Genomic DNA, 24899 nt, shown 5'->3' with positions numbered 1-24899 from the left:
AGGGAACCACGAGGGAGAATAGCTAGAAAGTAACGGGATAAAATAAAAAAGAAGTTAGGCTGATTAGCAGGGCAAGAGCATCTAAGCTGGGGAACAGTCTCAAGGCAAAAGAGCTGAAACCCTCCCATGGCATAGAGCCAAGGTGAGGAGAACCAGCAGCCAGGGATGCTCAGCCCCAACAGCTTCCCCTCATTCCCAGAAATTGTTCCTTGCATGGAAGCTGGCACATGGGCACCCTGGAGCCCTGCACTTTTGCCAGGGAGAGGACAACCTCCCCCTGCCCTGCCCAGGCACATCTCCATACCCTGCCCCTGACGTGCTGCCCGGCTGCCTCCCTGCTCCAGCTCCAGCTCCAGCTCCAGCCACAGCCTCTGCCCGGGCACTGCTGCTGATGGTTATCCAAGGTGATGTGGAATGCAGAGTGGATCCTGGGGAGCCAACCCCAAGAGTCCCTGTGCTCCAAGGACACCAGCCAGCCTCCCTCCCCCGAGAAGGGCTGTCTCCCCTCGTTACGCTCCCTGTCTCCCCTCGTTACGCTCCCTGTCTCACACATCCGCTCACTGGGCACCAGCCACGTCCCTTCCCTGCTCCTGCTCAGCACCAGCCAGGCACACATGTGACATTACATAAAACTCAGAGAGCAGAGCAGCAGGGAAGTGCTGGCTCCAGCCTGCTCTGCGGGGGTTTCACCAGCAGCTGCTTAGAACCTTCCCTCAGCACAGGGACACCCCCGAGCAGCGGCTCTGTGCACAAGGTTTGGTACCAAAATGCTCATCAGACACAGCCCTGAGCTGCACAGGCACTTCCAGGGAACAATTCCAAGGATGGGGCAGCCACAGCTTCTCTGGGCAACCTGTGCCAGGGCCTCTCACCACCCTCACAGGGAAGAATTTCTCCCCAGTATCCCATCTAACCCTGCCCTTTGGCAGTGAGAAGCCATTCCCCCTTGTCCTGTCACTCCAGGCCCTTGTCCCAAGTCCCTCTCCAGCTCTCTTGGAGCCCCTTTAGGCACTGGAAGGGGCTCTGAGGTTTCCTCAGAGCCTTCTCTTCTCTTGCTGGGTTTGGGCACATGTCCTCCCTCAGCCTAAATCCTGATCCAACCTGCAGAGAATCACCTGGAGCCACAGAGCTTTCAGAGTCCTTCTCTATTTGACTTTCACATAAACCTCATAACCTGGTTTGTGCAAACTTTGTGTCAGTTAGAGCTTCCTGACCTACACCTAAAATTACTTCTCCTGATGGGAATATCCAAATGAGGTTTCAATGACAGAAGTTTATAAAACCCCCTGGTTATTTGGTACAGTAGTATTTAATGCTTAAAATATTCCCACAGGAGCAAGGACAGGTGTGGGCAAAAGAGAGATCTGGGCAGAGGCTGAGCTCAGCCCCCACAGCCCACCCAGGGTCACCCCCTGTCACCCAGGTCAGGTACAGTTTTTCACCACAAACACCCAGCCTCACCTTTGCTGTTTAGGTTGAATTACAGCCAGTTTGTCTCAGGACAGTGCAGAAATCCAATTGCTCACAGCACTAATAAGATTTGATAAATAATTTGAACCAACATAACTTCATTGCTGAGCTGCTGATTCAATCCAGGTCCCAAACCCATCATGACCTTGATTTCATGGCTTGATCACAAACCAGCCTTTAATGAAATTACAGCACTTGAGCTTCCTCGGTGACTGTTTAATCTTAATATTGTTTTCATTCCTCTTCATCAAACACGTGAAGTGAATGGGATTGGTTTGTTCTCCTGGTTTCCAGCACAGGTCAAAGCCCCATCTCAGTCACTCCTGGAGGAAGATGAGCCATGCGAGGCAGGCTCAGCCCTCAGCCCTCGTGTGGAGCAGCAGCTCGGCACTGATTCATGAGGAACAAAAGCCTGGCTCAACGCAACGCTCAGCAGCAGCAACCCACAACCACAGCATCGCTCCCCACCACGACAGACAGGGCTGTGGAGCTGGAAAATCACTCCTGCAGCCTAATGGCACTCAGAGCTGCTTTATAGCTACGTGAGCTGTCTGCACTGCAAACCACGAGGTGTTTTAACTCCTCAACCATTTAATGCTGCAACACTCGTCCTCATCTATGAAACTCCAAAAATCAGCGCAAGGGAGGGGCTGGATGGTGTGGGACCTGCAGGCAAGACTGGATCAGCTCTCCCCATGCAACAAGGGGCTGGTGCAGCTCAGGAGAAGCCTCCTGCAAGTGTCCCTGAGCATCACACCTCCTCAACCCCCCTGCTCCAAAGCTACTGCTCACCAGCCATGAGATAATTCGTTATGTGCAGTCCCTGCTGAACTTCTGCACTTATTTCTTTATAAAGGGGGAAATCTGAATTAAAGAGTAAGAAGGGAGACATTTGGGCTGTTTCACTTGGCTCTCTGATTGATCCAGCAGAATGTGGAGCCAAAGCCACACTGGTGTCCCAACCCAGACAAGGGGTGTCCTCTGCCACTCAGCAAAGCAGAGCCTGGATGGCCCCAAATCTCCTCTCACCTTGAGGGATGTTACATAAAGCAGGCCCTGGAGCTCCCTGCAGGACAGCACTGCCACTGCTGCTCCCCCACACGTGTCTCACCCACCCGTCTCGCTGCCAGGCGATGACAGGATGTGGTCACTCAACAAGTGGTGAAGAGGCAGAAAGGAGCAATTCTGCTTCCCGGAGCATTAAATATGAAGAAAGATGATGACAGAGCATCAGACTCCCGGCTGCTGGAGCAGCTTACGTGCATGAGCCCTCAGAAGAGCAAGATGTTATTGCTGTACTGAAGGAGGTGACTGATGCAGCTACCAGGACGTTTCCATCAACAGCAGCTTCTCCCACGACGAGACAAGTAACCAGCCCCAGCCCCAGGAGAGCTCCATCCAGCCGTGTCTGATCCGTCTGTGGTGCAGCCATCAGCATCCCCAAAGCATCACAAGGTGCCTCCAGCAGCTTTGAGGACGACACCAGGGGTTTGGCAAGTGGCCACAGGGGTGGCTTCAGGTCAGCCCAACAGACTGAGCACCACTCAGAGGGGGAGCTGCCTGGGGCTCTGCTTTAACCAGCCTGAGAAAGACTTTTGTGGGGCAAAGCCCAACAAAGCTTTGCAGATGCTCCTGATCCACTTAGAGACCAGTTCCAACTCCACAAAGCCCAGTTCTAACTCCACAAAGCCCCACACAAGGCTCCCTCCTCGGGCCAGTGCCCACTGGACCCCCCCTTGCTGCAATCCCTCTGCTCTCTGACACCCAGGCAAAGGTAAGAGCAGCATCAAGGGTGGCCCAAAACACTCTCTTTTTCTGTTAAGGAAACACCAGCTCTGCAGGCAGTGGAGAGCAGACGGGGACTGCCCTCTTGGCTGAATCCAGCAATTTTAACTTTGTATTTTGATCTAAAGCAAAGCAAACCCCCGCCGTGCGCAGCTGGGCAGTCACAAAAATCACAGAATATTCTGAGTTGGAAGGGTCTCATAGCTCTCTAAGCTCAAAAGCCATCATAAGGCTTTTTCAGAGATAAGCGCTTCCTAAATACTTACTGCTGGAAGATTAAAGGGAATGAGTGCCTGATCCTGTTTCCCTGCCCAAAGAGCTGTGCTAACAGGACTATCCCATCCCTGCCACATCACAGCGGGAGGCTCAGCCCACCCCTCCTCTCCAGCTGCACACAGCCCAGCCCGTGATGGATTCCCTCCTCCTCCTCCTCCTCCGGGGGTGGGATGGGGATCCCCGTGGGTTTGGCAGGAGAGGGCTGGCTCTGGCAGCGCTTTTGCTCTGTTGGCCCCACCAGCAGTGGAGGGTAACAGAGGTTTGATCCCCGTGTCCCCCACACTGAGCTCGGTGCCTGACAGGGCTTTTCTTGCTCAGCAGGAATTTCAGAGCCAGGGCTTGTGGAGACACCATGCTCAGAAGTGGTTTATGCTGCTCAGCTCCGGAGAACACACCAGACCCCCCCTCAGCAGGCTGGACACAGAGCTGTGCTGTGCCAGCCCCTTCCAGCCCCACTCCAGCCCCTTTCAGCCCCATTCCAGCCCCTTTCAGTCCCATTCCAGCCGGCTGTGCAACCTCAGCACCTTCCAGCCCCATTCCAGCACCTTCCAGCCCCATGCCAGCCCACTGTGCTGCCTCAGCACCTTCCAGTTCTGTGGCTCCACACAGGACCCCCACCCCAAGCGACAATGGCAGGTATATTTTCCTCCTCCAGTGCTTGTTCTGATTCACACCACCGTTTCCCAAATTTCAGTGCAATTAGGAACGTCACTTTCCCAGCACAGCCCTCCCCGTTACTCTCTGCTGGTGGCTAAATGCCACTAAATGACATTAAATTCACCCCCACAAGCAAAGCACCACTGATGCCCAGATCCCCTTCAGCAAACAGGGATCACTGACATGTCACTGCCCGTGGCACCTGAAGAAACAGACTCTGGTCCCAACAAAACACACACTCCCACGCCTCGAGACAAGACTGGGTAATTCCTGGACTCTGGCTTCATCTTCCCCTTTCCAAGCACTACTCGTGCTGCCATCAACTCCCAGCAGCACCCGGCTGTCAGCCAGGGCACGCAGGTACATCAATTATCCCTTAAAGTTTGCCAGGACCAGCCGTGCTCCGGGCAAAGCTCAAACTGAAGGTTGCAGAGTGCAGGAGACACGAACTCATGGTGTGAACCCACCAGAGACCCGAGTGCCGCCGTCCCTCGGTACGTCCTGGCACTGCCATGATGTGCCTTGGATGCTCCTCAGCGAGACCCCGAACCCCACTCCCCCTCTGCAGGGAATCCCAACGCCTCACCCCGCAGCACAGCCCCCCGAGGGGCCGTGAGGGACCCCGGCCCCCTGAGGAGCGCGTGGTGGGCACGGAGCCCACGGAGCCCACGGAGCCCACACGCCGTCACACCGCGGTGACTCAGCACGGCCGCCCCCGCCGGGGGGGAAGGGGCACCCGGCAGGAAAACACACGGGCAAAACACCACCCAGAGGACGATGGCTCGGGCACAACAGAAATCAATGGTCTTTTGGGTGTCATTCACGAAGCAAAAAGGTGAGAAGCAGTGGGAGCAGCGGGCTGGGCAGGGTTAGGCCTTGGCACGCGCCTGGCACATCTGCCGAGGGGAGCTCGCAGCCCCCACTCTGCACCGTGGCCATGAGAACAGCCTGTTCCACCGCTGGCTGCCACCCCCTCCCTATCCACACCTCCCACATCCCACCAGAACCCCGAATTCTGCTGGGCCCTTCCTCTAAAGAGAGCAGCAAGTCCTTATCTAAGCGCTCGCAAGACCTTGGCCACCTCCACCGTGCAGCACTGAGCACCTGCTGCCAGCCCAGGGACAACGCTTGTGTCCCCCCCTCCGAGATTCTCGTATCCCCCTGCCCAGGGTCCTACCTGCAGCTCCTTGTCCGAGTACTTCTGGGGGTTCTTGCTGCCTTGGCTCTTCTTCCGAAGTTTCTTCAGCTCTGCCTGGCACTTGTCAAGTGAGTCCCCCTTGCTCCTCTGCTCCGTCTGGTATTTTTTCAGTGCAGCCTGGATGTGACAAGAGAAAGCTCAGCCTCAGCCACAGCTCCTGCTGCCAAGGGGTGAGAGAGATAAGCAGAGACATCCCCCGCTCCCCCCGGAAAAGTGGGATCCCCATGGCCTGGAGAGCAAACAGGGGCTGCAACAGCCTGACACTGGGGACAACACTGTTCTGTGCACGGTGAGACTGGGGACCCTTCTGTAAACAGGGGCAGGAACTGTGGCAGGGGACAACATCCCTGAGCTGGGAGTGGGTGACGGGGGGGACGTGGGGACACCCGAGCCCAGGGTTGTGCTGCCGGACACGCGCCCGTAACTCACACTCAGGTACCGGGAGTCCAGCTCCACCTTCTGCTCCAGCTGCGTCAGGAGCTCGTTGTGGAAGGACTTGAGCTGCAGGGAGAAAGAAAACACAGGGTTCTTGGGGAGGGCTGGCAAAGTGTGGGGCCCTGGGGGCACCAGGTGGCACCGGGGATGGCAGGTCAGCAGGGCTGTACAGACAGAGCACAGGCTGATGGCAGTGAGGGACAGGACACTCAGAGGGGGCCCAGCAGGGCAGAAACAGATGCCCAAGCAGAGCAAACCCTTTGCAGCTCAACAAACCCACGTCAGAGGGGCTGGTGTCATTTGGACAAGGCACTTTGCACCAGCAGAGGCCCTGGCCAGGCAGAGACCCCAGCACACCGGGCTGGGCACTCACCATCTCCTCCAGCTGGTTCTGGATCTGCCTGTGGACTTCTGCCATCTGGAAGAGCACGTCCCCTGCAAAGACAAGATGAAGGGAGGGGGTTTGAGGCACCAAGCTCAGGGGAACACCCTAGGGTTGGGGCAGGCAGTGCTCTGTTAGCAAGGAGGGATCTGCATCCAGACCCAGGGGTGCTGCTGGAATGCCCCTGTGCCTGTCTCTGGGGAGCTGCGGGGAGACAATGCTCATCTGAGACACTTGGACAAACAGGCAAACCTTGTGTAGCAGGAAGGGAAGCAAGGACAAGCAGCAGTGGGATCCCAGCACCGGGGGCAGCCCTTCTCCCCTGGGCCAAGCACTGGGCACCTGCAGTGGGCAAACATGGCCCTGGCACTCAGTGCAGGTCACAGGACATGGGGCTAAGCCCTGGGCTGGTATTTGCCTCAAAACCACTGATTTGTTCGGCCTCGGGGGCTGAACCAGACATGGACAGCAAGGGCAGAGCCAGGGCTGCAGCTGCTGCCCAGGGCATCCCCACTGCAGCCAAGCAGTCCCAGCTCTGCTCTGTCACTTCCTTTCATTTTTCTTTTCCAATGCAGGATTCCAGCCCCACACCCAGTGCTGTTCCTGGAGGAAGGGCAGTGTCCTGCCTCAGCAGAAGCCCCAGAGTGGCTGGAGCCAGACACACACACGGAGCATCTTTTAGGAGCAGAGCCAGCGCTACCGCTCGACTGAAAGCCCCGATCCTGTCTCCGGATCAGAGCGAGCCTTGGGGAGAGCCCAGCTCTGTCAGCTCTATTCAGGGCTGAGTTTGGAAGCTTTGCCTTCCAGCACAGTGGGTTGCAGTTTCCCACAAGGCTCCCAACCTCCACGGAGCTGTCTGAAAATGGAAAGCCATGAGCTATGTCTCTGAGCTGCTCCTGCCTCAGGACTTGGCCCTGGCAGGTCCCAAGCAGGGCTGGGGGATCCCTGACACCCACTGGAGCTCTCCAAAGGGGAGCAGCATCCCACATTCCATCCCAGAAAAGCAGAGCAGCACCTGTGACAACTCAGAGCACCAAAGATACAGCCCATAAATACATACACGGAGTTTTAAAAAACAGAACCCAACCCCAGGGATGGGAAATACAATGGGAAGGAGACACCAGCCCCAGAGCCCTGGGACAAACCTCAGGGAGGCTGGGATGAGCCAAACCAGCTCCTCACCGTGCAAGGGAACAACTGGGACCCTCATCCAGCACAGATGGTGCACGCCAGCCCAGCCCAGCCCAGCCCTTCCCTGTCCCTCCACATCCCTGGGCACGTGGGCCCTGCTCCAGCCGAGTGTCAACACCCCCAGCTGACCAGGAACAACCTGCCCCAACATTTCTTTGCTCTCCTGGCTGGAGCAATTCGTACTTTGCACCATACACTGTGTCTCAAACTGTTCTGCAAACATTAAAATCCGATCCCTTGGCAGGCACTGGCCCCTCCGCTGCGGGTCAGTGCAGTGACAGAACTGGCTGCTGCCAGGGCCACCATCCCCCTGTGCCCCCTGAAAGAGCAGCGATGCTCAGAGCACCCCACAGAGCGAGAGGTGACCAGATGGCAGGGCTGCAGCTCCACTCCTTCACCAGGAGGAAACCGCGTGCCAAGATCTCCACGGCCACTGAGCCGGCTGTGACTTTTCCAGCTGGTTCTCCAGGTGCCGAGCCAAGCGGAGCACTCACACCCGGCCACCACACATGTCTGCAGTGAGGAGCCTCACACACGAGCAGGGAGGTCTGGGCAAGGGGTCACCACCACGGGACCTCCAGGAAATCGCTCCTGCTCGGGCTGCAACAGCTCAATGATGGGAAGTGCACGAATTCCCACTGCAAGGAGGCACTGACGTCACACTGAGGTGGCTTTGTCAGGAGAGTATCAATGTTCATTATTCCCAAAGCTTGCACCACCCCCTCTCCCTCTTGCTTCCCCTTTGGCCAGAGTGGAAACCCCAAGAGTAGGGCTGGCTGAGGGCTCTGGCCACCAACACTGAGCTCCCAAGCCACCCGAGAGCGGGGCCCAGGGTGCTCAGAAATAACATCCATATCCCCAGATCCAGCTCTGGGTACCCCTGCACTGGGGCAAGAGGGCTCTGCCCCGCTCCCCACGTTCCTCCCCCAGGGAATTGTCTGTTCCCAGCAGCTAGGGTGGCACGTGGTGCTTCTCTCAGCACAGATACACATCTTTCGGGTTGACTTTCTCCTCCACCACCACCCCCTCAGCTCTTATCGGGGCGTTCCAGCCCCACATCAAAGTGAGCAGCGGCACGGAGCCTTTCCCAGCAGCTCTCCATCCCTGTGTCCCAGCCCGGGAGGGGATGCTGCCATCCCCCCTGTGCCCCCCACGCTCAGCCCAGCACCCACAGCTCGAGGTGAGCCCTGTGCTGCAGCTGGTGCAGCACAGGAAGGGCTGGACGCCCGCCCGGAGCCACACGAGCTTCCTCCGGAGCCTCTCCCCGGCCAGTTCCAAAGGAACCAGCTCCGGGTTTCCCGTGGCCTCTGCCATCGCTGGGAGCCCACACCGAGCAGTAGGATTTGAACTAAATCCCCTAAAAACAGCAGCAGTGAGGTGTGAATTCCCACGTGGCACCTCTGACACCCCGATAACTCCACACCGTGAGCTGCTTCACCACCGCAAAAACCTACAGACTGTGTGTGAGACATTAACAGACATGTCACCCCAAAACCAACCCCAAACAGGGATGAAGTGAAACTGTGACTAAGAGATACCACAGTAGCTGGAAAGCCTCAGTATTTCAAAATCTGGCTCAGAAGAGGATCTGTGGCACTGTGTTGGGGGTGACACTGTGAAATGATGGGGAGACCACCCTGGTGATGAGGAGACCACCCCACAGCATTCCCAGACCTCAGTGGCAGGGCTGGGACCATGGCACAGGGCACACGTCCTGGCACCAGCACAGCCACCCACGCCAAGGGCGTTATGCATCACCTGCCACAGGTATTTGTAAGTTAAACAGCTGAACTCCCACTGTGCAGCAGGACAAGAGCTCAGGTCACAGCGTGAGTTGTGCCAAGCTCAAGCACCATCGCCTTGCTGCCAAAACACACATCCTGCAGCTGAAGAACCTCCGGGTGAAGCATCTCACCTACACCCAGCCGTGAAAACACAGAGGGTTTCACCCGCTCACACACCTCCCCACAGGCTCAGAGCACAGGGAAGGAGGAGCTGCTGTTTATGGCTGACTCACAGTATCGCTCTGGGAGAAGAACTATAGGAGTTATTGTGGGCCCTTCCCTTCCACACCCAGCCCACAACAGGCAAACAGGTTGTTCCACATCCCTCCCATTGCTACTGGCACGGCAGGAGCCAGCTGCCCCTCCAGAAGGTGAAGCAGTGGGATCCCAGCTCTCCGGGGTTTGCTTTGGACTTGTCAGAGACTAAAGATTATGGTTTGTTCCCTTCCTCTCAAGCAAGATACAAGCCATTTTTAATAAAAATACCAACAATTCACTAATGAAGGAGTCAAATTGCTCCGAGACAGAACATGTTGAGGCTTGTGCAGGGCTGGAGCAGCCCAGCCTATCCTGCAAGGGCAGTGGGAGATGGTGGCCAGGGGACCATCGTCGACCAGCTCTCCTGGTCAGGGCTCAGGCACATCCCATAAACACAAACCAGCAATAACTCTGCTCACACAGCACCTCAGTGCTGAAGATCTGATCCAGCCAGATTTAAGGCAGAAACATTTAGGTGTAGCACTTGGGGACGTGTTTTAGTGGTGGCCTTGGCAGTGCTGGGTTAACATTTGGGCTTTTTCAACCGAAACGATTCTTCTGAAAACTTCGGCAACCGAGAGAATCACTTCCCTCCTATCAGTGTATGGTGATCCAGGCTCACAGACCCAGCACACGGCACAGACCAGCTCCCAAGGCCTGGGGAGCAGCATTTCCAGCCCAGCACCTCCCCGGGGAGAGGCTCTGGCTCCATCAGCACCAACGTTCCCTCGCCACAGCCGGGGAAGGTCCGTGCGTGTGCGGGGAGGGGGAAGGAGACCAGTGTGGGGAAACAATCAGCTTCTCCACACTGACTCATCCCTTTCCTCTTCAGAAGGGTTTCACTTCTCCCAGCCTCAGAGGACTGGGTGATGTGTTGATAATACATCAGTGACTGTCAGCGTTACAACGCTCAGCGCTGCTCCAGCCCCTGCTCCAGCCCTGCCTGGCACAGCTCCAGACATTTGCTGTTTGTTTATTGAGAGACAAGGTGAAGGGAAAAGCAAAAGCTTCCCAAGGCATCCTGACTCGATAACACAGTCCCAGTAACTGGCTCCCTCAGGCTGAGCAGTTGCCATTGACACTGTTACCAGGCACAGATTAGAGACTGGGGTGACCTGGGATGTTCTGTGCCCCCCACAGCCCCCTGGATGGGCACCAATCCTGTGTCTGTACCAAGATGTACAGACCAGCGAGTCCCTGATGCCCAACTGCTCTGGCAGCTGCTATACTGGTGGTACTGGATTAATTAGCACATGAGAACACCACCTCACATTCACCAGCCTGGTCCACACGATCCAATCCATTCTGCACACCAGCAGTCCCACAGGGAAGCAAACACCTCCAGGTCCTGGAGCTGGCCACACACCAACCCAAACCCCTCTGAAACCTGCTCAGCCCATCGCTGATGGACGGCAGAAACCAGTCCATGGACACACACAGGGTCCCTCATCCCCCAGAAGGATGGAGCATCCCTGCAGGAGCCCATCCCAGGCACGGAGCAGGGGCACACAGCAGGTGGGCAGCCCTGGAAGGTGTCACCATCACCACAGAAGGTGAAACCCAAACCTTACCCAGCTGCTACACGCTGGTAACTCCACCCAGTCCACGTGGCCATCACAGATGCTCATTTATAACCCTCCACCACGACGTACCAAACACAGGGTGGTGAGAACAAGCTACTGTCTTGGCCGTCTGCTCCTCATCAGAGGGACGAAGGCAGTGGAAGAGCCCTGTCCTGAGGCAGCAGAAGGATTTGAGAGGTCTTTCTTGCCTTTCTGCACTCTTAGCAAGCCCATTCCTGCAGCTTCTTTCCCTCCCCACACACCTTGGAGACAGAGACCTGGATTTCTGGAACAGTTTCTCAGGTCTTTTAACAGAATCACAGGTGGAAACGCAGGTCCAGAGCATCCTTTCTTCCACCAGCACAGAGTTGTCACCACCAGTGGACACCAGGCACCGTGGCCACTGCCAGCTCCAGCAGTCCCTGATCCCACACAGAGTACCACCCTGACCTTTGACACCCTCAGGATCTATATCTGCATCTCTGCTGCTGCAGGAAGCACCTACCCAAAACAACCACAAATCCAATTAACAGATTAATGTTCCCAGCGGATCTGGTGCAGCACAAAGCCTCCAAGAGCTGGGCCAGACCCCAGAGCTGCTGGAGAGGCTGAACTCTGGGATGCCCCATCCCTGGAAGTGTCCAAGGCCAGGTTGGATGAGGCTTAGAGAAAGCCAGACCAGTGGAAGGTGTCCCTGCCCACAACAGAGGGTGGAACTGGATGAGCTTTAAGGTCCCTTCCAGCCCAAGCCATAAAGGTGCCACCAGTCCTGATTTTACTGTGCAAATGAAAAGCCCTTATTTACCAGGGGCTCATTTCAGCTCAACAATGTTTGACTAACTATTGCAGGTGCTGCCCTTTTACAGCCCTGTGTCACCCAGAGCAGCTTCACTCATGCAAGGGACCTTTGGGAAATCCAGTTACTGAGCAAAATCCACCTCCAGCCCCAAAGATGTTTCCTGTAGGTGCTGCTCAGTCCCAGCATCCCAGTGGAAATGTCTCCAGCTCTGCTCACCAGAAGAAAACTCCCTTCCATGACTTTGTCATGGCCTAGTTTTCAAGAAGGTCAAAAGAAATGACAATTTGAGTTGCATCCAAGGGACCTTAGGAGCTGGAAAAGGGCCAAAGTCACCTGAGGACACATGCATGAGACTGGAGCTCATCAGAAGGGGCTACAAACCATTCCAGGATCCAGCCTGGAGCAAACCTCCACTGATCACACACACATGCCCTTCACACCAGCTCTGCAGCTTCCCAAAAGCCTCTGCAGCAACCACTGAGGATGTGTGGAACAGCCCAAGGAGCCCAGGGGAACTGCAGGCATGGATCTAACCCCAAATGCCAAGGATTGGGCTCCAGGGAATTGCACAGAGCAAAGTGCCTCTTCTGCTGTTCAGGGACAACCGACAGCTGCACCCTGGACCTGCTCAGAGCATCACTTGAGTTAAACACACCCCAAACCCCAGCAGTGGGTCCAGACAGGTACGGCCCCACCAGACACTTGCACCCGAAAACTCAGCCCCCAGAGCCGATTACAGCTTAAGGGTGTTATTATTATTGCCAGTTTTTCCATTCCCACACGGGATTATCCTGTCTACACACAGTTCCTAAAATCTGATGGAGAATTTAGAAACAATGCACAGTGTGCTAAGCAGCCCCACGGGGAGCTGGGACCCGAGGCTGGAGCAGTGCTCTGGAGGGCTTTGTGTTTTCAGAGATGAACCTGCTGCGTTGCTGCAGGGTTTGACACCTCCTGTCCCAAGAAGGACATCAGAAAAGCATCCAGATTCAGAAATGAAAGGGTTATGGAGGAAAAAAAAAAAAAAATCTCAGATTTTTTTCCATGGAGGGTGGAAACATGAGCTGTGGTCCCAACAGGATCCTGCCTGACATCTTGAAGCAGTTTTCCCTATACCTCTTGGAGGAAAATCCCCACTCAGGGAGGGAGATGGGGGGGCATGACATTAATAGAAGCAGCAATTAAGAGCATCCCCTTTCGCTGCTCTGAAATGAGTTCCCCATCCCTGGAAATGTCCAAGGCCAGCTTGGATGGGGCTTGGAGCAACCTGGGCTAGTGGAAGGTGGCCCTGCCCATGGGACAGGGGGTGGGACTGGATGAGTTTTAAGGTCCCTTCCAGCCCAAACCAGTCTGTGCCCCTATGAAAGAACCCAGAGCCCAGCGCTGCTTTCCGGCACTGTCGGCATTCCCAGCCCAGGGAGTGATAAGGTAAAAGGTGTTCCCAGGAAGAGCCCTACCTTTGGCGAGCACAGCCCCGACCCAGAACATTTCTCAGCCCCTGTTTACACATCTGCTGGGAGAGGGTTGTGTCCCAGCTTTTATCAGCTCCACTGAGCTGCAGCCAGAAATTTTATCTCAACTTTCTCCTGCTCGGAGCAGCTGCCACAGTAAATACCAGCAGGATCAACAGAGCACGGGGCCGAGGGGCAGCCCGAGTTGCCAGGAGCCTCCCTCGGACATGTTCACACCAAGAGGGGAAGGAGCAGTGATTTGGAAACGTTTTAAACCCCAAAATACTCGAGCCACACACGAAATGCACGCCCGGAGATGGTGGGAGGGCACTAAGGACATCACACCAGCATCCCTGGGGAGGAACCAGGGCCACCAGAAGCCACCAAACCCAGGTTTTAAGCGTGGGCAAACCTGGAGCTGCTCTGAGGGGCAGGCAGGGTGTGGGGTCCCCAAGCTCCCACCCAAACTTCCCCCTGAGGAGGACAGAGCTGGGGTATGTGTCAGCCCTGGGGCAGCCCCTCGCAGGGTCTGCTCGGCCCTCGCAGCCGCGGCATCGCACACAAGGCTCTTTGTTTTATTTATTAAACAGAAGCAGATTGCTCCAGGCAGCTTTAATCCACGACTCGGTTTCCATAGACACTTAACTGCTTCCCCAGCACAATTCCGAGGCAGCAGCGAGCTGGAGCAGCGGGGCTGAGGGGGCAGGGTCTGACATCGCAGCCCAGGGGCTGCTCCCCTGGTCCTTCAGAGTCCTTTAGAGTCGTTTCAGCTCAACCTCTCTGTTAATTGAGTGCCCCGGAGAGATGCTTTAATGAGCAGTTTGCCATCGCCCTGCACAGTGTGAGCCAGAGCTGGGGGAGGGACCAGGAGGAGGAGGAGGGGGAGTTCACCTGGGACTGCACAGGCAATGAGACCAGAACCCATCTCAGCTCCATGAGAGCCTTAACAAGGCTGCAGCACCCCAGGGGGAGCTGGGAGAGTCACCTTGAACCACGAGGGGAGCTGGGAGGGTCACCTCAAACCACAGCTGCAAGGAGGGAGAACTCAGGAGCCAAGTCTGAGCAATGGGGAGAGTGGGTAAGCAGCTCCCAAGGGATTGATCAGAGAAGTGAGTGTAAGAAGGGGAAGGAGGCACCGAGCATCACACTCGTGAGTCTGTACAGCTGCCAGTGATGGAGCAAACACAAGTCTGTGGTGTTGGGGCACAGGGAACCTGCAGGCAGGGCAGATCCTGGGCAGATCCTGGGCAGATCTGCTGCACTCAGGGCACACGCCCAACCCTGTCACCCACAGCCCAAGTGCCAGGTGACCTCCACCAGATCCACCACTGCTCCAGCACAGCTACCCTGCCCCTTCCCCAGATTTCTCCCTCTCCCCACACCTTCCCCTCCAGAGGCCCAAAATGGGCAGCACTGCCCCAGCTGCTGGGCCAAAACCTGCTGTTTCTCTCCTTTGTAAAGCAAGACAAAACCACCGTGAAGCTGCTCTCCAAAAACACCATGAGCTGATGGGGCCACAAAACCCTGACACTAAGAACATCAGGTTTCTTTCCCAAACTACATTAACAGTAAATATAGAGACACTTCTACTGTTCAGATCCACTCCACACTGAGCTTGTTCTCCCCAGTAACACCAAAATCTAGTTTCATCCCTGTGCTCAGTCTGCAACTCCATTTAGCAGCAAATTGGTGACTTACCCAATTCTTTGGACCCTTGGCTTTCACTGGCCAACTCTCCCATCTTCACCAGAGCATCAAAGTACCCTTTTGCTGCGTATGTCATACCTAAAAAGCATCAAGAAATGCAAGTTATAGTCTCCTTAATGTTTATTAGAACTGCTGGGGCACTGAGGAGATGCTAGACACTAAAATAGATATTACTTCAAAGGGCTTAAACGCCACAGGGAGGGACTAAACAACAAACAGAAGAAAAGTGAGCAAGGAAGGCTGGAACAGCGAGATTATAGGGCAATTCAGGAGAGAAAAGGTACGTGCAGGACCTCGGTGGTTTTCATTCCAGTGTAACCATCAGGCTGCTAATTCTGCTCTGAGAAATCACTGCGGAATAATTGAATATCACAGACTTTCATTATAGTTCAGCCTTGTTTGTTGACATTCCAGCTACACACTTGACTTTAATCAGATAAGCAGGGGGTTTCCTCTAATCACAGAACATGTTGTACAGCCCCAGCTCAGCACCTTCCAACGCTGGGCTGCAGCCTCTGCACTGGCTCCTGGTTTGGGCCCTTCCTTCAGCTGCTCCCCCAGCTCAGGGATCGAGGAAAGGACGATCCAAGACAAGTTAAAAATTACAGGAAGATCTTCGGCTTCAAAGCGCTTTCACAGCAGGGATGTGGGGAAAATACAAACCCAGTGATCAGGCTGGTTTTCCCCAAATGCCAGGGTTAGTGTGTGTGTGGCTTCAGCTGGGATAGAACAGCACGGGATAAACGGATCCACCTCCCAGGTAATTAAAAGCTGAGTTATCAGGACAACATTTCAGAAGAATAAATAAAAACACACTCCCAAGGGAAACCTCTTCTCCCTGTCAGCCCCTACCTCTCCTCCCTTCCCTGCTGCCAGGAGGGAATCAGCAGGGAAAAGCACCCCTAAATTGTGAACCCCTGCCCCGTTAACATCCCTAGGAATAGCTGGGAAATGCTGCTGCTCTGCAGGGTGCTGTATCCCACCCCTGGGGGTCAGAGTCCACAGCCCCTGTGCAGTGGACCGGGATGGACGGGCTCTTCCCACGTCATGGCTGGTTGATCCATTAAAACCCAGTTAAAACCAGTGCTGAGCACTGGCAGGACACAGAGTAGGGGCAGTGCTGGTACCTGAGAACGGGGGAGGGCTGCACCTTAAAGGATCCCCATGGAAACACCCAGGAGCCTCATTTGACTTGCGGGAAAGAAAATGTGCTCCGGGCAGGAAGCAGGGGCAGGGATCCTTCCCGAAGGTGGGATCACAAACACCGGCGCTTAAGAACATGAGATACCCAAGCATTTTCTCCCCCACTGGCTGGAGATGATGACAGCCTCTTCCCTCACAGGCATTTTCACCGGGATATTAGAAAAATAAAATCCAGGAGATGCATGTGGCTCTGAAGGGAGCAGAGCCCTCCCTGGAAAAACACAGCTCTGGGTCGAGAAAAGCCTTAAACCTCCTTAAAACCCAGCTGAGGAGGGCCCAGGCAGTGCACAAAGCCAGTTTGAGTCCACACCCTCCATTTTGGGGTTTAATCAATTCATAGCTTCCTTTTGATCATTTAAATCTACACCTCCCTAATGGCTCCCTATAGGATCCTGCATTCCCAATCAAGAGCTGCCATCAATACTTTTAGGTTTTTTCCTTCTCTTTATTCTTCTGGGCAATTTAAACATTTCAGTAACACCTCTTTAAGCAGAACTTAAAATCTTAATTCTCAGTATTTTAAACATTCAAAGATGAACTGTTTGGAGATGTGTTTGTTATCCTGCTGCCTCCCAACGTTTCATCCCTTGAATCCTTCCCACATCCACGGCCCCTTGCACATCCCAGCGACATGAGCTTTGCATCAAGGTCCAAGAACCATCCTCCCAGTTCCCCCATCATGGGAACAAAGAGCTTCCCAAGCTGGTTTTGCAGCTTTCCCCCCTCCTGAGGCTGTGCTGCCCAGCCAGACCCTCTCCAGCCTGGCAGCCCCCAGCATTCCAGCAATATCCACACCAGCAGTGCAGGGTCACTTACTTGCTAAGGCTTTTTCATAGGTCTTCCCCATAGAAATGAAATTCCTGAGGCTGGGATTGAACTGCTCCATGATCGTCTAAAGGGAAAAGAACATCACTGGGATTAGCAGGGATGATTGGAGCTGGACAGAACAGCTCCATGCTCAATTCAATGCTGATAAACACAAAAAGAGAGAAAAAAAGTCCTTCCTCCCCCCAGAAGACGTTCCAGGATCTTCCCCTTCATCTCACAGCTTGAGGAAGACCGAGCTGGGTTTGAAGACCACAAGGAACAATAAGAAGGTGGTTCTGCAGTGCCCCACACCTTGTTCAGGTGCTTCATTGTGAGAGGTAAGCCAATGCCCCAACCAGAAAATCATCAGATAAGGCAAAAATGACCATAGTAATGACTGTTAAGTGGCCGTTTGAGGCCACTTAACCTCACAGTGACCCTCACACCAACCACAGAGGTGACCCGAGCTCTGGGAGATGATGGCAGGTGATGTCCCACTCCCGGGATGGCCACAGGGAGCAGCATCAGCTCTGTCCATCCAGGACAAGCAGGAAGGGCTGAAGAACAGCATTCCAAACATCCACCCAGGAATGAGGCAGGCTGAAGTCACCAGCATCCCCCTGAGCCGTGCCAGCCTCGACCCAAGGCACGTGCCAGGAATTACACCTGGGTCTCAGAGCACTTGGTGTCACTACAGACAGGTGACACCTGCCTGTAAGGGCCTGATTTTGGGTGGGGGTGAACACCAGCAGCGCTGTCTGAGCTTTTCCTCCCTCGCTCCAAGGGCCTTATTTAAGATGGGGGAAGGAATAATCGGATCAGGGAGAAGAAGGGCTCTTTGTGCACTTGGCACTAGAGCCACGACCCTCCCTGCCAGGGCCGCTCACCCTGGCACCGACAGCATCGCCAAACCTGATCCCAGCCCAGCCCTGGCAGAGGCACAGCCTCCCTTCTGGATCCAGCCTGGCTGCAGCCCCAGAGCCAGCCCCGATCCCCTGCCCCACCTCAGGGACACCCTCCCGCCAAGGGTGCCACCAGAACACGGAGTTCAATGCCCACCCATCCCCCAGCAGGGATCCACGGGCATCCCCCCGGGAGGAGGGGGCTCTGCACCCCCGGCACACTGCTGGCAGCGTCCCCACCCCGGGAAGGGGAGGGAAGACGACAGGCAGACACTTACAGCAAATAAGCTGATTAAGCATCTGTCACCTCATCCGAGGCTGGCCAACACTATAAAGCTCATTTTCTGCCTGAGGCATTTTTATCCCCAGTTCCTGCTGCCCGGCCCTCGCCGTCTGACAGTTTAATTTTCTCCCGCGGGCACGTGTGCGGGGCTCGGCCGGTGCCTCCTCGGCTCAAAACCTGCCATTTCGGGGCTTCGACGGGCAGGAGCCTGTGTGGGGCACCAGCTCGGAGGGGTGGCATCACCCCCGTGCTGGCATTCCAGGGCAAATCCAGTTAATCCTCCCAGGAGCAGCAGTGGGAGCAGCAGGGGAGGATGCCCCCAAAAGCCTCCCCCAACCCCCGCAGCTCCCGGTCCATCCCCCAGCACCATCCACAACCTGCCAAGCACCGGCGATGATTGCAGGAGGCTAACGAGGAGCTGCCCTGCTAATTAATGCTGCCGATGACCCGGATCCCCTGGAAACTGTTTTGGGGCAGCACAGAGCAGTCTGGTGAGCGTGCTCAGCTTGAAGGGAGAAAATTAACCTGTAGCAACAAGCCACGGAAGGAGGTGTTCTCCGAGGTGTAGGAGACAATTGCATGCGAGTTAATTAACACTGACGAGGATTGCTCCATCCTGCCCACGTCGCCTTTAGCTTTGGTCAAAAATCTACTCCTGTTACCCCACAAAGGGGTTGAAGGTGTGGGATCACTGCCCAGGGACAATTCCCCCCTTCCCACGGCAGGGGTGGGGACACAGACACATCCTCACCTCCGGCAGATGCACGGCCTCAACCACACAGCTCAGCCTGAGCACTCTGAGACTGAATAATATTTAAGCAGCAGAAACCCTGGCAGAATTTCTGTGGGGAGGCGATTTTTCGGCAGTTTGCAGGTTCGGCGGAGTGTTTGTGTACGGGTATGTACACAGGGATATGTAAATAATGTGATTTTCTCAGCAGTGCTGTGTAAACACGTTGTCCTGAGCATGAAACTGAGGGAATAAATGATGGAACGGGATCCACAGACAAAGCACCAACCAAAATTCAGCACATCTTCCCTAAACCAGAGGGGATCAAGGCACAACCCAGTCCTGGCACTGCTCAGGGCAGGACCTGCTCCCCACTGACCCATAACAGCCATTTTAAACCTATAAATAAAGAGATAAAAGCCCCCCAAAAGGTCTCACGGACCAGCTAAAGTGGGGGGAGGTGACTCTTTGCCGGCCAAATACAATCTACCAACCCTCAGGAGGAAGTTTCCTGAAAGTGAATGTTTTTAAAACATTGTCTCGAGCCTCCAACAAAAACAGCCCGGCAGGATGAGGGCGGTGAAAAGGGCTCCTCACTCCTGAGATAAAAATAGCCTTTTCCAAGCCTTCCTCTCACTCCCAGGGTGGGAAGGGAAGGTGACTCCGGAGCCAACACACCTTTGCACCCCCCTCTAGGTGACAGGCTGAGATCTGCCAAGGTGAAATAGTGGAAAATAAACAGATTTATGGCATGGAATGACTCAACAGCATCACTCCCTGCACAGTGATGTGCTGGAGCTGCTCCAGTGACACCAGGGGTGCATCCCCCCACCCCTGTGGGGACAAGTGACAGGGTTGTCCCCCCCACAGGAGAGGGGGGTCCAGGTTTGCAGGACACCACAGCAAAGCCAATATTCAGCAGCAGTGTGGTAATGAAAGCAAATCTCACTCTCCCCCAGATTTTGCCCCCTCAGCAGCACCCACAAGTTGTTTGTCTTCCACGGGCTGCCTGGGCAGAGTTCAGAAAAACACAGACACAAAACCTGGCAGCCAAGGGTTGAAAGGGCTTTGCTTTGTTCCACTGCGCTGAATTCCCTGGGTAATACCACTCAGCTCTCCGGGACTGGCACAGCTTTATTCAGCTGCCAAAAATGAAACTAATGCAAAGCACAAGGTCTCCAGGACACGACCCTGCTCAGTTCAGGGAGGGGGGGGGAGAGGCGACAGAAAACAAGGTCCCCACTCTCCCCTCTGAGCACCCTCCCCACTGCAGCCAGGATGCCCCAATCCTGCAAGGGTCAGCCCATCAGGAAAAGTTGAGAATCACAAACAGAATAAAGTATCCTGAGTTGGAAGGAACCCACAAGAATCAAAGTCCAACTCCTAAATCCTAAGTTTAAGTTCTCCCCAAGCTGGAAATGGAGCCAGCTCAGGTTTCTCCTGCGCAGGAAAGTCCTGCACAATACCTGAACAACTTTTAATAAAATTTAAGGTTACACAGCTCTCCCACGTCCATCCCTGCAGCCTCTCAGGCAGCTCCTAAAACCAAATAGAGAGAGAAATGAAAAGCAGGTGCTGCTTGGCTCGGCCAGGGCAGGAGGTGGTCAGTGGCCATGGTCTGTGGGCACCCAGGTCAGCAGCCCTGGCCAGGGCAGGACCAGCTGACTGTGCCAGCAGTGCCCACCCTGCCCCAAGTACAGCACTGCCACTAAAGCCAGACCTCACATCCCAGCCCTCCTCCACACTGCAAAGGGCTGGACAACCGGGATCAGGGCGAGGAGGCTCCTGGGTTCGGCCAAGAGACGAGCATCCCCGCGTGTGCCATGCCCCAGGCTCTGCTCCCAACCACCCTCCACAGGAGCACGTCTCAACACCTCAGTGACCACAACGGATGGACTTTGAGCTAAAAACACCTTCACTGGTTTCCTAATGCCATTTTTGAGGCCCCTACGCAGCAGTAGGGTGCAATGTTTTGAACACATCCCTGGAAGTGCTCAAAGGACATGTGGACGTGGCACATGGGGACACGGGTTAGTGGTGGCCTTGGCAGTGCTGGAGGAGTGGTTGGACCTGATGGTCTCAGAGGGATTTTCCAACCTTTTTAATGATTTTATGGCTGACACTGCACAGTGGCCTGGGCTCAGCCTGGCACTCAGGACTTTCCTGGGTGATTCATGGTGGCAGCAGGACATTGGGTGACCATGACAAGCAGGTTGGAGGGGCAGTACAGTGGGACTCTCCACTACACCACAGTCACACTGCAGAAGCAGCTCAGCTCTAAGGAACTTTTGCCTCTAAATGGGTCAGCCCTGCTCCAGGAACACCATCATTTCAGTATCAATATTTAATGACCAGCAAAGCCCAGCGCTGCCTCCTCCATCACAGCTTGTCCTGCCTGGTGCCATCAGGAGCAGCCCCAGGGATTTTAGGAGCCAAGTTTCTGTCAAGAAGGAGCCCAGGTAGACAGGGAAAATCAGGGGAAAAAAAACAGTGTTCCTCATCTAAAGGCATTTAGTTTCTCTTAGCTGTCGTGTCAGAGGATGAGGGGACCCAAGTTCCAGGGCAAGAGCTCTGAATGTCTCTGTAATCAGGGTCTGGGCTTGAAGGGAACTGGGATGGGGATCTGCACAGTACTCAGAGCACCTTCTCAGTGCTCACCAGTGGTCACCCCTGCAAGGCAGAGCCATCCACAAGCCCTTGGGGCTGGGATCTCTGCTGCAGAGCCAGGAGGGCCCCACAGCCCCGGCACCGAGGGGCTCAACTCAGCCAAAGGCTCCAGTAGGAGCTGCTCAGTGCAGGAGCTGCTTGCCCTGTGCTCTGCCCTGCCCTGCAACACGAGCAGCACCAGTGAAACCTTAGCCATGAGCAGACTCTGCACAACAAAGCACTGAAGGCAAAGCCAGGGGCTGCCTCCATCCCAGGGAGCAGCATCCATCTCCTGCAGGATCTGCAGGCAGCACAGGAAGAGCTTTGGGGTATCTCCAGCAAGGCAGGAGCTACCTGCTTTATAACACCTTGCAATCCTCGAGCTTCACAGTGTGGAGGTGTCCCATGTCAGCAGAGGTCAGGAATGCTCTCCCAGTCCGCAGGCAGAGGGGATGGAGCAGCATTCCCACCTCAAGAGCCACACGGTAGCACCGGAGCCGAGCCCACTGCGGACCCTCGCTCCAAACAGACCCGGCTGCAGAGCCAACACCCCTGTGAAGGTGTAACTCTGGCAAAAAGGTGTTGCCCTGTAAAAACACCACAGCCCCAGGCCCTGCTCACCACAGAGTGAGAGCCCAGCCTTCACCTGCCACCCTCCAGCTACTGCTGGGGAAGGAATTTCCCAGTGCTTGACCCGCTCCCTGCGGCACCAGCACATGGCACCCACTGCCCATGGGGTGCTCCCATCCCTCAGAGCGGTGACACCAACCACGGGATGCACCAGGCAGCTCAGAGCCCCGAGGTCCAGCCAACAGATTTCCCACAACTGGGGTGCAGGAAGCCCCAAGGCAGGGAGCAGAGACAGCAGGGAGCACGGGGCACGGAATTCAGGGTAGCACGGGCTGGCTTCTTCCTCCTCTGCCACACCACATCATCCCTCTGCTGCCAAACACACCAAACCACCCACAATTTCCCTCCTGAATCACTTGAGGAAGAATCGCTCCCGTCCCTCTGGGCCTGGAGATAAGGAGGCAGAGGCTGTGATACCACAGTAATATCAATTACAGCTGATGGGGAGCAACAGACCATCAGGGATTCTGTCCATGTCTGTGCCAGACAATTCGGCTTCGACTTTGGGGTGTTGTTAAGCAAACACCTCTTCAAGCACAGAGCTACTCGTACACCATTGCAGAACGATCTTCCGCACGCAAAAATGGCTTTAAAATGAAATGGAGGTTGGGCTGTAAACGGCAGTAATCTCATCTGGCAGGAGGAGACAGATCTGTCTTCAGGGGGGGAAGGAAGAATTGCCAGTCCCTGCTTTCTGCAAACAGACAATCTGGAGCAAGGGACGAGCAGGGGATGGGGAGCTGCCCTTCACCACCACCCAACGCTGCACCCCCAGCCCTGGGGCTCACCCCCCGGGGCTCACAGCAGAGCCCAGCCCGGCAGCTGCGGCTACGCCGGGGTCCTGGGAGTGAATCAGCGCCAGGGAAGGTGGGATTACGTTGGCGGAAGGTGCCAGCAGCCTCCGTCTCCCTCTGTAATTACTCCCCGTGTGTAGGCAGCTGCCTGTAGTGGCAGCATCGGCTCGGGGGCGGCTGACAGCTCCTCCACCATCTCATTAGCACAGTCACTCCGAGGGTGAGAGCTGGTTCTGGAGAAGGATGACAATGGGCTTCCCGAGCAGAACGCCTCGGGAAAGCCTGCGCGGGAGAGGGTGCCTGGCATGGGGAGCGTGGCAGGGAGCTGCCTGCTCCTGGCTCCTGCTCCAGACCTCGTGGGGAACACACTCAACCCCTGGTCCTGCTGCTGCCAAAACCCCGGCGAGATGGTGGCTACGGATTGAGGCCCCTCCGGGTTTGGTGGCATCACCTCCCTTCTCAGGGTCCTCTCCACCTGCCCACTGTGGTGTTCAGGCTCCTGCACAGGCCAGGAAAGCACAGGGCAAAAAAACCACTGGGCTAATGGGGATGTGAAGCACCAGGGCTGGTTTTGGACTCGAAGACTCCAAAGCTTGAGGAGATACAGAGAGACCCCACAGTCCCTGAGCCACCAGCCCTCATGCTGGGCTCCGGGGTGGCCAAAGTCCTCCATGACACAGGAAGACAACAGGTTCCTGCATGCACCACATGCCACACATCTCTAGAGGCCAAGAAAAGCATTGTTGGCTTCAGAGATGACTCCTTGTTCACTGCAGGGAACACAAACGGAGTCAGGACCACCCTCCTACACCTCCCAGCGCTGAGACACTGATTTTGGGTAAAAGCATGGGATCTCTACCAGCTCCATGTTCTCATGCCCTACACCTGGCTGCTCCCACTGAAACCCTGAGAAACTGAGGTGTTCATGAACTGATGGAGATCTTCAGACTCCTCCTGAGCGCACCTCTGGCCCTCAGGGCCAAGGCCCCCCGTGCACCCTCTGCCCTCAGCTCAGCCGGGTGTCGTTCGCTCCGGGCCCAGGGCTCTGCTCTGGCTCTGACCCACAGCTCACACGGCACAGGAGAGATGAGGCAAGAGAAGAGCCTTGGCAGCACTTGCCCTTCACCCCTCACGGGGGGACAAGCTTCTCTCAAGCACAGTTGTTGGGATGGCACAAAGCACGCCGTGCGCTCCTGACAGGGCTGTGCCCGGGGAGATGGTGACCTGCTCCCCAAGCCTGTCATTAGCCCCGTTCTTCGAGGGCAACACAGCTCCAACAACACCTGAGTCACGCGCTGAAGCTGTTCCCAGCCACCGTCCCCAGCAGCTCTCGCCCTGTTTGCCCAGGCGGCCCCGGGGCCGAGCACAAACACCCGGGAGGGGACGGATCGTGCCGGGGCCTGACCCGGGAACACCCCGCAGTGCCAGCTCTGCCCAAACCAAGGGCAGCCTGCACGGGGCCAAGCTGGGGTACATCAGCTGCACACAGAGGGTGGGAGGGAGCCCCAGAGACCTGAGACAACAGTCACCAAGACTCAGTGTGGCCAAGATTTTGGGTACCACAGCCCTGCCCGAACAGCTGTTACACACCAGGATCCCCAAAACCAAGACTTCAGAACTTCACCGCCTCGGTGTTTTTTGTACTACATTCTTCTATCTCTTTTTTTTTTTTTTCCTGCTTTGGGCTCCCAGGTAACTCAATCCAGCCCCTTAAATCACAGGAAATCGTGCAAGCTTCCCAGTTTAACAAACGACATCCTGCGTTACACGTTAGGCTACAGCAGTTTTATTAGTCTCGGTCTCAAGACCCAGCGGAGCAGAAACTGCTTCCTTCGGGGGGAAATTAAGCCACATAAATTATTGGATTTTTCTCAGAACACCGGGAGCAAAGCAGAAGGGAAAAACAGAGATATTACCGAACTCCAAGAGACGGGGAAAGCTCTTGCGGC

The 24899-nt window shown here is 55.6% G+C and overlaps 1 protein-coding gene across 8 annotated transcripts in view; it reads right to left on the bottom strand.

Moving 5' to 3' along the window:
* The window catches only part of BAIAP2 (BAI1 associated protein 2), a 41807-nt gene that overhangs the window by 16436 nt on the left and 472 nt on the right, over window positions 1–24899 (bottom strand). For all 8 annotated transcript variants that reach the window (XM_027667541.1, XM_027667539.1, XM_027667546.1 and 5 more), the window contains exons 2-6: window positions 16975–17050; window positions 14947–15033; window positions 6195–6256; window positions 5816–5887; window positions 5366–5503 (exon numbers count right to left, since the gene is read on the bottom strand). In XM_027667541.1, the coding sequence (XP_027523342.1) occupies window positions 5366–5503; window positions 5816–5887; window positions 6195–6256; window positions 14947–15033; window positions 16975–17050 (435 nt within the window). The remainder of the gene's footprint in view (window positions 1–5365; window positions 5504–5815; window positions 5888–6194; window positions 6257–14946; window positions 15034–16974; window positions 17051–24899) is intronic.

This window comes from Corapipo altera, unplaced genomic scaffold (assembly GCF_003945725.1).
Source record: "Corapipo altera isolate COAL_440 unplaced genomic scaffold, ASM394572v1 305, whole genome shotgun sequence".
In the NCBI taxonomy this organism is placed as follows: Eukaryota; Metazoa; Chordata; class Aves; order Passeriformes; family Pipridae; genus Corapipo; species Corapipo altera.
The sequence above is the reverse complement of the archived record's forward strand: the minus strand, read 5'-3'. Positions and strand labels throughout refer to the sequence as shown.